The sequence below is a fragment of the Mizuhopecten yessoensis genome, unplaced genomic scaffold, assembly GCF_002113885.1.
Source record: "Mizuhopecten yessoensis strain PY_sf001 unplaced genomic scaffold, ASM211388v2 scaffold10909, whole genome shotgun sequence".
In the NCBI taxonomy this organism is placed as follows: domain Eukaryota; kingdom Metazoa; phylum Mollusca; class Bivalvia; order Pectinida; family Pectinidae; genus Mizuhopecten; species Mizuhopecten yessoensis.
The window spans coordinates 33,306-47,122 of NW_018408782.1; the positions used below are offsets into that span (position 1 = coordinate 33,306).

The 13,817-nt window shown below is 37.5% G+C and overlaps 1 protein-coding gene across 6 annotated transcripts in view; it reads right to left on the reverse strand.

Annotated features, from left to right (window-relative positions):
- LOC110463441 (beta-arrestin-1-like) overlaps positions 1-13,817 on the reverse strand; it is an 87,662-nt gene that overhangs the window by 32,751 nt on the left and 41,094 nt on the right. The window contains exons 1-2 of one of the 6 annotated variants that reach the window (XM_021518053.1): positions 6,206-6,632; positions 3,539-3,544 (exon numbers count right to left, since the gene is read on the reverse strand). The exons of 3 other annotated variants lie outside the window; for them this stretch is intronic. In XM_021518053.1, coding sequence (XP_021373728.1) covers positions 3,539-3,544; positions 6,206-6,255 — 56 coding nt within the window. In that variant the 5' untranslated portion in view covers positions 6,256-6,632. Of the gene's footprint in view, positions 1-3,538; positions 3,545-6,205; positions 6,633-13,817 lie in introns of those variants that run through there. 2 more of the 6 variants (XM_021518050.1, XM_021518054.1) reach the window with 2 other exon arrangements.

The window sequence follows — 13,817 nt, forward strand, 5'->3', positions numbered from 1 at the left end:
CCCTGGGCAGTTTGGTTATTGAGAAGAAGTTGTTTAAAGTTTTTAACATATTTGACCCCTGTGACCTTGAAAATAGATGAAGGTCATTTATTTGAACAAACTTGGTAGCCCTTCATCCCAGTTTGCTTCTGGCCAAATATCATCACCCTAGGCCTTTCGGTTATTAAGAAGAAGTCGTTTAAAGTAAAATATTGACGCCGGACGCCGGACGCCGGACGCCGGACGGACGGACGGACGGACGGACGACGGACGCCGCACCACGGCATAAGCTCACTTGGCACTTCGTGCCAGGTGAGCTAATAAACTGAAACTGTCGCCTATGGCTAACTAATACCCCCCACATTCTGGCTGCTTGTTGCCCCTGTAGGGGCTAAATAAATAAGGGGAAACATATAAACAGATCAAGGGTCATGAAAAAGTCTAACCTCAGATGTTGTATCGTCAGACCAATGGAAAAGACAAACACCACTAATGTGATCTTTGACTCACTGTCTTCGGAATTTTGTCACAATGTAGCTTGCATCAATACTACATTTACTCCAAGGTATGTGTTTACAAAATACCTACCATTTCGGCCATAATTAGCCATTTCAGTAACATAATGTATCTGTGACTTTTGACCTCATGACCTTGGAAGTTTGTCAAAATATAGCCTGCATAATTGGCTATGATACTCTTATGAATATGTGTATACAAAATACATACTGTTTCTGAGATAATTAGCCATTTCGGTAACGTAATTCATTCGCGAACTTTGACCTTTCAAAAAGCGGAAAGTTGAAAAAGTCGACAAAAAAAACCCATAATATATGTTAAACATCATTGCTTCTAGTATAACTATATTAAATTTGGAAAGAATTGAATAAAAAATAAAAATGTTATTACATTTTCTATAAAATGGCATGGCCATGGTCTAGAGAAGGTTTATGAACCAAGGGCCATAACTTCGTGAAAAGGGAAGATAACCCAATGAAAAGTACTTAACGCACATCTCCAAGCTGCAAGAGTTCTTATCTGCAAACTTCATTGAAATCCATCCAGTAGTTTAGGAGGTGTACACTAGCTGAGTACTACATAGCGTACGGGACGGGACGCGATGGGACTCACGTCACAACGGACATGGGCAACACTATATATATATATATGTCCCCCTCCAAATTTATGGCGGGGACATAATAAAAAAAATATACTTTTCAACCTAATTATTTTGGTGTAAACACTATATATCTGTATTCTACTTGCTGTCTTATTTTCTGTTAGCCATTTGATATCATAAATATACACTAAGCTTGTTGTGTACACTAACAAACTTAGTGTATTTATACACATGTCAGTTAAGGAGGACACCTGTAAAATATACACTAAGCTTGTTGTGAACACTAACAAACTTAGTGTATGTATACATGTGTCAGTGAAGAAGGACACCTGTAAAATATACACTAAGTTTGTTGTGTACACTAACAAACTTCGTGTATTTATACACATGTCAGTGAAGAAGGACACCTGTAAAATATACACTAAGCTTGTTGTGTACACGTGTCAGTGAAGAAGGACACCTATAAAATATACACTAAGTTTGTTGTGTACACTAACAAACTTCGTGTATTTATACACGTGTCAGTGAAGAAGGACACCTGTAAAATATACACTAAGCTTGTTGTATACACTAACAAACTTAGTGTATGTATACACGTGTCAGTGAAGAAGGACACCTGTAAAAGAGGAAAGGTGAAGCATGCAGCATCATTCTATGTTTCTGTGTCAGGCTTATATTATACTTGTGTGAATATAAGAACATCATTTATACATAAACAGTATCTGACCTAATTAGTGCCCCATTATAAAGACCCTACTATCCTTCCAAGCAGCCTGGACATGCTTGATAAAAGCGTCAGTTATAATTATTTTTTGAAAGATTTTGAAATAATTCAAATTTTTCCAAATTGCTTTGTGCCAATGAAAGGGCATGAATAAGGTCAAATACGGCAGAAGCTTACGTCACAGAAGTTGAAATATGGTATATTGGTTAACTCATTTCAAATCCTTGACCTTAACCTAGAGCTCCTATGTATTTTTAAGAACTCTTAATAATACATTTCTGATCAGAACAATTTTACCTTTAAAAAACAAAAGGGAAGGAAAAACCTTCTACAGAAGCAGACAACGTGAGCTATTGATTTCCCAGTAACATTTTAATAAAGCTTTCTGGTAAGTAACTTATAAGCCCAGAATGACAACTCTGAAATAATCACACAAGTCCATGCAATGTCCTCTGCTACTTATGTTAATGTAATAAACACTCTGTTAGGTATACCGTAGATACCATAAGAAAATCTTTTCTTCATCAGCTCAAATATCACCTTTACTCTATTTACTTTTCTTAACTGTAAAATAAATAATTTTCCATATTATCTAAAAACCTGTAATATACTTAACTTTTCTAACCTGTTATAATTTAACTCAAATTATCAATGATATTTAGTGTAGCTACTTCTGAATGTCTCCGACATCAATTTTCACACATAACTGAAAATTATTTAGATGGAAAAGGAGTATAAATAGATATGGAGTCTGTATGCACTTTGACTGAAATGAGTTTTGTGATGCTAAGTTTAGTTTTTGCCTGTGATGATATAGAGCACAACGTTGATCTAGTTTAACATGTCTTTGTTACTGAGGGTAGAACACGATGTCATAAGGATTTCTATGGGGTGTATCAGAGGACACCGTACCCAGATACCAGCCAGACAACCCAGGTTAACCTCAGGTACTGATGTCTTTATTAAATGTTGCATGTCAGGTTACATGTTATAGAATCATACTTAACACATTACCGACATTTAGCCACACCTCCCTTACGAAACTCAATACTTATATAAGCAGCGACACTTTGCTAACGAAACACTTACTCTGTATAAATGGTTAATACAAAAGGTATTAAATCACTCCTACACACTCGGCCTTCTCCGTATCAAAACAATTAGGGATATTGCAACATTATTTTATCAAAAAAAGGTTCAGCCGTAAGGATTTTTTTTTCTTTTCTGTAAATCATATCCAGTCAGTCAAATTCTCCGAAATCAAATTTATCACGCTACTGGCCATGTCATCATTGGTTTTCCCACAAAATAATCTTGAAGGCCTACTGTAGACAACATCATTTTCAATTGCAAGTACGCTGATTTAATGGAAAAGATTTGGTCAGTAGCAATGAAGCTTAACTATGTCAACAGATCTAGAAATTAACTTTACCAGACTCTAGGTATAGCGGAGTGAACAGATATTTTCGTAGAGATAGTAATTATAACTGCTGCAAGGTTTGGGAGTGTTCAAAATTGTGCTCTTTTCTTAACCACAGATAAATTATCAAATTTACAAATTGGTAAAAAAAATGTCAACAGAAAATGACTGACATGAGGATCACACTGCTGATCCTCTAAAATGTCTGCCGGTATTTTCCCCGTGTTTGTTGTGGGTTGATACAGGACTCCATGGTGATTATACTCCTTTTACTATTTTCTGTTTAAAATATACGTACCCAGAACTGTGTACAGAGAATAATAATGGGGAAGAAAGTAGTGGATGGTACACAAAAACATGAAACAAAGATTAGTTAAACAAATCAAAATGATCAATAGAGATAGATACATGTACATAAAATAATTAAAATAATTCATGCAGAAAGATTTCTCAAAAATGTTAAGATTTTTTTTTTTTAATATTCATACTAATAATACACAAAAAGTTAATATACAAATTTCTGAATTAATTGTGAGAAATTTGATGACATACAATTACCTGAAAATAGTAACACAATGATTAGACAATGATCAGACAATGATCAGTCAATCATAGGTCACACCATACATCCTCAATGAAGTAGTGTTTAGAACTAATGATTGTCTAGCTGATTAACACAGAACTACCATGTGATCAGTGCTAGTGTGTGTCCTGTAGCTGATCATACACAGAACTACCATGTCATCAGTGCTAGTGTGTGTCCTGTAGCTGATCATACACAGAACTACCATGTGATCAATGCTAGTGTGTGTCCTGTAGCTGATAACACAGAACTACCATGTGATCAGTGCTAGGGTGTGTCCTGTAGCTGATCATACACAGAACTACCATGTGATCAGTGCTAGTGTGTGTCCTGTAGCTGATCATACACAGAACTACCATGTGATCAGTGCTAGTGTGTGTCCTGTAGCTGATCATACACAGAACTACCATGTGATCAGTGCTAGTGTGTGTCCTGTAGCTGATCATACACAGAACTACCATGTGATCAGTGCTAGTGTGTGTCCTGTAGCTGATCATACACAGAACTACCATGTGATCAGTGCTAGTGTGTGTCCTGTAGCTGATCATACACAGAACTACCATGTGATCAGTGCTAGTGTGTGTCCTGTAGCTGATCATACACAGAACTACCATGTGATCAGTGCTAGTGTGTGTCCTGTAGCTGATCATACACAGAACTACCATGTGATCAGTGCTAGTGTGTGTCCTGTAGCTGATCATACACAGAACTACCATGTGATCAGTGCTAGTGTGTGTCCTGTAGCTGATCATACACAGAACTACCATGTGATCAGTGCTAGTGTGTGTCCTGTAGCTGATCATACACAGAACTACCATGTGATCAGTGCTAGTGTGTGTCCTGTAGCTGATCATACACAGAACTACCATGTGATCAGTGCTAGTGTGTGTCCTGTAGCTGATCATACACAGAACTACCATGTGATCAGTGCTAGTGTGTGTCCTGTAGCTGATCATACACAGAACTACCATGTGATCAGTGCTAGTGTGTGTCCTGTAGCTGATCATACACAGAACTACCATGTGATCAGTGCTAGTGTGTGTCCTGTAGCTGATCATACACAGAACTACCATGTGATCAGTGCTAGTGTGTGTCCTGTAGCTGATCATACACAGAACTACCATGTGATCAGTGCTAGTGTGTGTCCTGTAGCTGATCATACACAGAACTACCATGTGATCAGTGCTAGTGTGTGTCCTGTAGCTGATCATACACAGAACTACCATGTGATCAGTGCTAGTGTGTGTCCTGTAGCTGATCATACACAGAACTACCATGTGATCAGTGCTAGTGTGTGTCCTGTAGCTGATCATACACAGAACTACCATGTGATCAGTGCTAGTGTGTGTCCTGTAGCTGATCATACACAGAACTACCATGTGATCAGTGCTAGTGTGTGTCCTGTAGCTGATCATACACAGAACTACCATGTGATCAGTGCTAGTGTGTGTCCTGTAGCTGATCATACACAGAACTACCATGTGATCAGTGCTAGTGTGTGTCCTGTAGCTGATCATACACAGAACTACCATGTGATCAGTGCTAGTGTGTGTCCTGTAGCTGATCATACACAGAACTACCATGTGATCAGTGCTAGTGTGTGTCCTGTAGCTGATCATACACAGAACTACCATGTGATCAGTGCTAGTGTGTGTCCTGTAGCTGATCATACACAGAACTACCATGTGATCAGTGCTAGTGTGTGTCCTGTAGCTGATCATACACAGAACTACCATGTGATCAGTGCTAGTGTGTGTCCTGTAGCTGATTAACACAGAACTACCATGTGATCAGTGCTAGGGTGTGTCCTGTAGCCAAACATACACAACTACCATGTGACCAATGCTACTGTGTCATTAAAACATCAGTCAAATGAGTTTAAGGCCAGAGCAACAAAATAGGGAAAAGTAACGCCATAGAAACGATTTAGATATATATTTAACCTGTATGTATTGATTATTATATGAATTCCTCCTGACACTGGGATTCAAACTCACACCTACCAGCACACCATCACATTTACATGGAGGTTAATTATTGGCAAATGCTCAAAACCTGCCTACCTACAAAAAGTCGCCATGATAACTACTGTGCTAAGATTAGATGCTTGTATTGATAAGAAATGTTATTCACCACTTTGTATCTGGAACCTAAATGTCAATGTGTCACTTACAATATATCTTAAACTTATTTCGGATACACTGATTCAATCAACCATTAAAATGTTATCTTGATCACTGCAAATATATATCACATAAAACATTGGGAGTAAAGCAACAATAATTTTGGTACTAAACCTTTTTATAACCTAAAATCCATCAAAATATATGTTTGACAGGTTTACATGATGTTCCAGTAAACAGTACAACAAGGAATTCTTACCTTGTTTTTGAATTTGCCAATTCAAGTTTATTACTTGACAAAGAAGGCATTATAATACAAAGAATAATTCCAGCACGGATGACTCTAGTTTTATCCCACAGAAACACACTGGCTTAAAGTCCAGTAAAACAAGGATATACCAATATAGATGGGATGACTTTTGTTTTTCCTTTCACGAATTCACTGTTTGAGTCAAGTGTGGTTAAGGCACTAAAGTTAGGAAAATATCAATAGGTCTTCTTAATAACAAGTCTGGAAAGACAGTGAGAAAAAGTGATTTCGCCCGACGTTGCCTAGACAGCCACATCTCAATAAGGACATCACAAGCACACCTTGTTGGAAGTTAAGCTACAGCTGCTATGGCTGCGTGACTGCAATATGACAGATCACATGACGGTGGACTTAGAAATATCAGTAACGTGTTGAAAGCCTGGTTTCATATTCCTAGAGCAAAATAATCCTCTGCTACTGTACAGATAACATTATATAAGTTCTACTGTACAGAAACGCTATAAATAGTTATACAGTTGATAACGCTATATATATGTTACACTGTACATGTATCTATTGCAAGCTATAATGGCCATGTCTTACTGCTTTATTAATATAACATATATGCTAGCTTAGAAATTGAAATGAATTAAAAATTCCCAGGGACTTAACAGTATAAAACATGAACTAACACTGGTAACCCTGTTAGGACTAAACTGCTCGCCGATATCCGAATTTTTAAAGGTTTGACGAGTATATTCCGACAACGTTATTTATTTCAAGACATATTTTTTATATTAGTTGTGCGTTAGGAAATTAGACAATTATATCAATTATATCCGGACAAATCCTGAGGAAATTAGAAGGTCGTCAATTAAATTTCCAGACAGCCTTGTTATCTAACTCACCAATTAGACTGACGATCGACTAGCGGCACAGCGGGGGGACTTCACACCTCACCGCACAAGTAGCTCTTACCTGTCATGGATCGCTACGACAGCCCACGGTGTGTACACAGCAGGGGACTTCACGCATCACCGCACAAGTATGTTCTACCTGTGCTTGAGCGCTATACGACGGTTCGCTACCACGGTATCGTTTCAAGTGTACAGGGAAAAGATCAGACACAGACGTGTTTGTTATTTGTTTTCTCTGTTGGCAAAAATAAATGTGTGTTTGTATGAATCATGTTTAACAATAAGATTTCCGTATGTTATCTGTCCCCGTTGCTTAAGGACGGGGTGTTCAAAACTTCGTTCCGTTGAAGTATATATGTATGAAATTATGTATGAATAAACCTAAGATCGTAACAAGCATGTTTCGTTGTATTTTTCAATTACCGATTGCTTTATAATGCCACGGGAGCGGGTTCTTCCACGTCTACGAACGTTACACAATAGGTCCTACGAACGTTACGCAATAGGTTCTATAATATCGCATGTGATTAAAACTCGGAAGTGAAACGTGTTATCAAGTTGTTATTGACAGATATTGGCAACTCACGCATGATTGTATTGTTAAGGCAATCACGCGGAACCTGAACTATGAGTGTTTGTTTTACAGCTTATATCGATCCTGGTGACGATAGTCTGGTCAGTGAGTTACCTGTGATAATTCGATCATGTATTCGTTAGTTTGTGTCAACATGTCACATATCCTGTATATATGTCTCATATAAAGAAGCTGATTAGAAATATTATGTGTTATCTGAATACGTTTTTGAAATAATTAATGAACGAGAATGGAGTGGCGGTGTCATCAGAGACGTATAATACGTCTCTGGTGTCATGAAATATCGCACATCACAGCCGCCATTTTAACTTTTATATTTTAACGTGTAATTTCAGAGTTCAATTATCAAACTTTGAAAGTATTGTAAAAACCTTCTTTGAAAAGTTTTGGCTAGAAATATTATGTTTGAATAAATATCTGACGGTGTTTTTAAAATTAAATAATAACGGCTGTGAATTGGGGGGAAATAAAATGTGTACATAATAAACGGGATTACGTATAAGTTTGATTATTACAAATTTCCGTGTAAGAAGATTTTAATTTCAGCGTATCGTGAGTGTATGTAATGAAATACACAGCCTCTTGATATATGTACGCTGGTTTCATTTATGCAAGTTATCCTTGTGTTGGTGTATTGAGTATAAAACAGTGTTTCCACCTACACGGATTATACATGTATATTTCATATCAAATTGTACCTATGCAATTAATTCAAAAGTTACCTTTTCAGGGCTATCAAACTTCTCAAATAATATTCATTGAATGGTCGAAGAGAAATACGAAAATAAAAGGTTATTTTCTGTTGAAATCGTCAGTCGCCTGTCTGTCTGTAGTCCAGAGATATTTCTTGTTATCGCTATTTCAGAAGAAATATCGGACGGGTCTCTCTGATCAATTGTTTTGCACGTTTTATGTCGAATCTGATCGGAAAAAAGAAATGGGCTGTCTACCGGCCGTCGTGGGTTTTACTGAATGAGTGGTTTCTCGCTATTTCTTAAGAAGTCAAAGACATATTTTTCTCAAATTACACAATGAGGTTCATACATATGAATTATTAATGACATGTTTATATATTATGTAAAATCTCTGAAAAATAAACAATTACCAAAGAATGCCGTTTAAAAGCTGGATCTGATAGACAATTTGTCTTGGATGAAGAAATTCCGNCCTCTTGATATATGTACGCTGGTTTCATTTATGCAAGTTATCCTTGTGTTGGTGTATGAGTATAAAACAGTGTTTCCACCTACACGGATTATACATGTATATTTCATATCAAATTGTACCTATGTAATTAATGCAAAAGTTAACTTTTCAGGGCTATCAAACTTCTCAAATAGTATTCATTGAATGGTCGAAGAGAAATACGAAAATAAGAGGTTATTTTCTGTTGAAATCGTCAGTCGCCTGTCTGTCTGTAGTCCAGAGATATTTCTTGTTATCGCTATTTCAGAAGAAATATCGGACGGGTCTCTCTGATCAATTGTTTTGCACGTTTTATTTCGAATCTGATTGGAAAAAAGAAATGGGCTGCCTACCGGCCGTCGTGGATTTTAACGATTGAGTGGTTTCTCGCTATTTCTTAAGAAGTCAGACATATTTTTCTCAAATTACACAATGAGTTTCATTCATATGAATTATTAATGACATGTTTATATATTATGTAAAATCTCTGAAAAATAAACAATTACCAAAGAATGCCGTTTAAAAGCTGGATCTTATCGACAATTTGTCTTGGATGAAGAAATTCCTTTCTTTCTCAGGACAGCCATTGGTGAATTTATCTTTCATCCACGTCTTGATTTGGGATTAATATTATTTGTGTGAAATACAAATGAAATAATGAAGTGACACCACTTTGAAGCAGCCACTGTTATATGAAAATTGTAAATGGCATCTACCTCGACTGTGAAAAGCAATTAAATTTGTGCATTTATGCACTGCTAAAACAAATTAGGAATAACATTTATAGTCATAATTATGTATAATGTATAATTACACTTCTGGTCTAGGACAGTGCACTTTAAAAAGCACTTCCACCAATGCATATTCTAAATTTCATACATTTAATGTTATCTTTACCATTATGTTTCCGGGGTTAGTTATATCACCATTGAAACAAAATCAAATACTATGTATGTTTCTAAATAATCATCTAAAAATATTTTCCTACGTGTGTGTTGACTTGTTTTTATTTTGAGGTATGACATCACAAGTTATTCATATTAATTTATTTAACAATGCCATTTTGTTCTTTGCCATACACAATAATTGCAGTGAAATATTGTTTCTGAAAATAACTCCCATATCCTGTATGAAATAAAATTCCATCAAATGAAAACGTTGCCAGATATAATAATATCAGATAAATCTCTTTGATGGTGTGAAATATGGTGTTACTGTTGGAAAATTACTGATACTTTTGGCATAATGATTTACATATTTCCCATCAAAGAGGTAGACCAAGTGTGAACTGCTGCAATCAAAGGATTCCCTTTGCTGATTGTCTTCTTAACTGACCTGTGAATTAAGCTGCAACAAGTAAATATCACATTTGCACACATAACAAATGGAGGACCATCAAGTTCCCTTCAGAGCAAGTATTAAAATTAAGTTGAATTATCTAAAATAACAAATGGAGGACCATCAAGTTCCCTTCAGAGCAAGTATTAAAATTAAGTTGAATTATCTAAAAAAAAAAAATCAAAAGAAAATCAAATGTGAAAATGACACGACTGGTAAAAAAGCAAATACGAATATCTCTACTTTGTTTGAAAATGTCTCCGGCTAAAATACAACAGCAGATCAATATAAAGATTTGATAAATCTATGATTAAAGCCAATATCACTATTTTGGCCACTGTCACAAAAACAAATACAGGTAAATGGTGGTAATGATTCATGATAAATGCCCTGGGGACCTTCCTTCACACCTGGACAACGCCGTGGCCTAACGGGGTATTTTTTTACAGCTGGATGACTGTCAAACAATAGGTTACACCTGGAGGACTGTTAAACAATAGGTTGACATTACAAACTTGTTAACAGGATACGCACCTGTAGTTGGGGGAGCCAGGACAGTCTTACATCTGTAAACCTTTCTAATGCCAAGTGTGATGTAATCTTTCAACTAACATGTGTACTATCTTCCATTACAGTTCGTCTTCAGATTGAATTAGTGGATGGTCTTCCGTAAAATATGACACATGTTGATTGAGATTAAAATAGAGAGTGTCTTTCAAACAATAAGTGTCTTAAATTATTTAAGTTTTACCAAGGTTCACGTACAATACGAAAAAAATTTCGTATTTGTTTAACCCACGTACGACGCCGACATGGTGTTTTCGTAATTCTACCGGATGCTGCTANACTAAGTTCACTTCCGGTTTTGAGGTCTGAAAAACGTCAGAAAATACGTATTCTGTTTATGTCATGTTTCTGTTAATATCATGTTTTTCTATGACAATTGTGAAGTGATATTAAGCGAAATCTATTGTATTGACAATTGAATATTTTGAAATAAAATAAAATATATATGGTTAACACATTATATCCTAGTACTATTATCGAAACCTGGCCTCCTCTGCCCCGGCCGGCGCAATATATAAAATAAAATATCGTCGTCAGAATGCTCATTTTGTCATCCGCAGTAGAACTGCTTGCTCTTGGGCGTTATCTGTTGTAGTCGTTCAACAACGCTGCAAATATCGATAGGTAAGCCTTTGAAAAATAAGATGTATTCCGCAATTTTCGTTCGGGCCATCCATAGTTCTGGCCTTCCAGGCTAAGGGGTCATGCTTGTAAAATTATGATATTGCAAATGATAAGGATTTAGAATGTTGTCTTTAGATAGAATAGTAGGAAGGGCAGTTGTTTGCATCTGTTCCCCATAATGATAATCATTGTTATAGGCCTTAAGCTGTCAAGGTTCAAACAGCGCTCAATTGTCACAAGTGAGAGCACCGCCATATTGTTTACAAAAGTTTAACCACTTGACCTCTGACCCAAGATGGCGGCAGGAACTGTCGAAACGTCTAAAGGAACTCTTTTGTATTTTTGACATAATCTGTCACCTGTTACGCAGCTACTCGGTCTAATATAACAATCCTGCATACACAATTCAGCTGCTACACAGTCGACAAATGAGAAAACTTTGGCGATAACTGTTTCTTGAGCAGTTCATACAGGTAAATTGTCAGCCCCGACATCGCAGTGTACGGTGATGTTACAAAGCCATTATATTATTGGAACTCTTGTGTGCTTTTGACGAAATGGTCACTTGTAAAAACAGCGACACCGACTGATAACAACTCACCAATTATCCAATCATGCATACATTGTGTCATCCTGAGTGGTGCTCTGTGCATAACAATGGGGGTAAGTTACAGTCGGGATAAAGCTTGTTCTAAATGGATTGGAGCAAATCATTCCGTGAAGTTATGCTTGGTGATAACGAGCAAGGTTGTGTGTTTACGTCATTGGACGGGCTACCCGGTTAGGCACAACGGCACATATCGGTAGTAACCCTGCTTTCGGGTAACAATTACCCATTTGAGTTTCGTTTCTGGAATGGGGAATAAAGGAAAATAAAAAACACTTGTGGGTATTTTAAGCACAGGGGTTCGTTATACACTATATGTCAATTTTATGTCAGAGCACACAAGCATGCACAAGACCACTACTGTAATAGGACGAGAAATAGTGATAAAGATAGTGCCGTCGCTGGGGCTCGAACCCGCGACCCTTGGCTCTCCAGCCCGATGCTCTACTGCTAAGCTAAAGGGAAATTCCCTACAGCTGACGCTTGTAAGGCAACCTAATTAATCCACATCTTTTACACTACTGTATGACTAAACAAATGAATACCAGAACAAAGTATATTTTTACACAAAAAGTTGTAAATTATGTTGTCTAATTTTTGTGTGAAAATGACAACCATGTAACAGGTCATTATTTTTTCAATGCCTCCGCTAGGAGTCGAACCTTGGACCTCTGGCTTACTAGTCTTACGCTCCACCGAATGAGCTAAAGAGAAATTCTCCCTAGCCGATACGGTAGGAAGTGGCTAGTATTTTACCAGGGTGACATACTCCCCCTTTAAGAAAGAACTCATCCCGAGTTTTCCAGGGGTCATAGAGATTCCTTTGCAAGTATCGTTGAGTATTTTTGTCAATATTGCCCGGGTCCCTACGTGGGCGCCAATGTAACAGAGGTCATTATTTTTTCAATGCCTTCGCTAGGAGTCGAACCTGGGACCTCTGGCTTACTAGTCTAATGCTCTACCGAATGAGCTAAAGAGAAATTCTCCCAAGCCGAGACGGTAGGAAGCTGCTATTATTTTACCAGGGTGACAACCATATCAGACTTTGTTCTCAATTGTCTTCAGTGTGTAGAATATGGGTTATTCCAGTGTAAATGTGACAGGTGAGCATCCCTAGGTGACAGGGATTCAAAATTGTACAAATGGTAGGGCTGAGGGGCGGGGCCAAAAGGGGGCAACTTGGCTATATTGCTATAAACGACTTCTTCTGTAGAACTGTGCCATGGGTATCGACCATATTTGGTTAGAAGCATTCATGGGAGGTAGGGATTCAAAATTAGAAATTTTGTTGCTGACCCCCCGGGCTAAGGGGTGGGGCCAAAAAAAGTTTATTACTTGGAAATGGTTGAGATCCCCACTGTTTAACGGTATATACAATTGCTGAGTATAAAGAGAAGAATGCACAGTTGCTTCCAGGATGGCCCTAGGGTCTGGCCCCACATTTGGAGACATAGTCCCTTGGTCATAACTTGAAAACGGTTGAGATCCCCTCCCCAAAACTATATATACAAATTCTGGGCATAAAGAATGCAGTCATGATTTTAGAACGGATCCCAGGGTCTGCCCCACCTTTGCAGGCTTAACCCCTGGGTCATTACTTTGAAACGGTTGAGATCCCCACCCCAAAACTATAAATACAAATGCTGGGCAAAAAGAGACGAATGCAGTCATGATATTAGAATTGATCCTGGGGTCTGACCACAACCTATGGACCTAGTTTCTGAGTCACAGCTTGGAAACAGTTGAGATTCCCACCCCATAACCATACATAAAATTGCTGGGCATGAA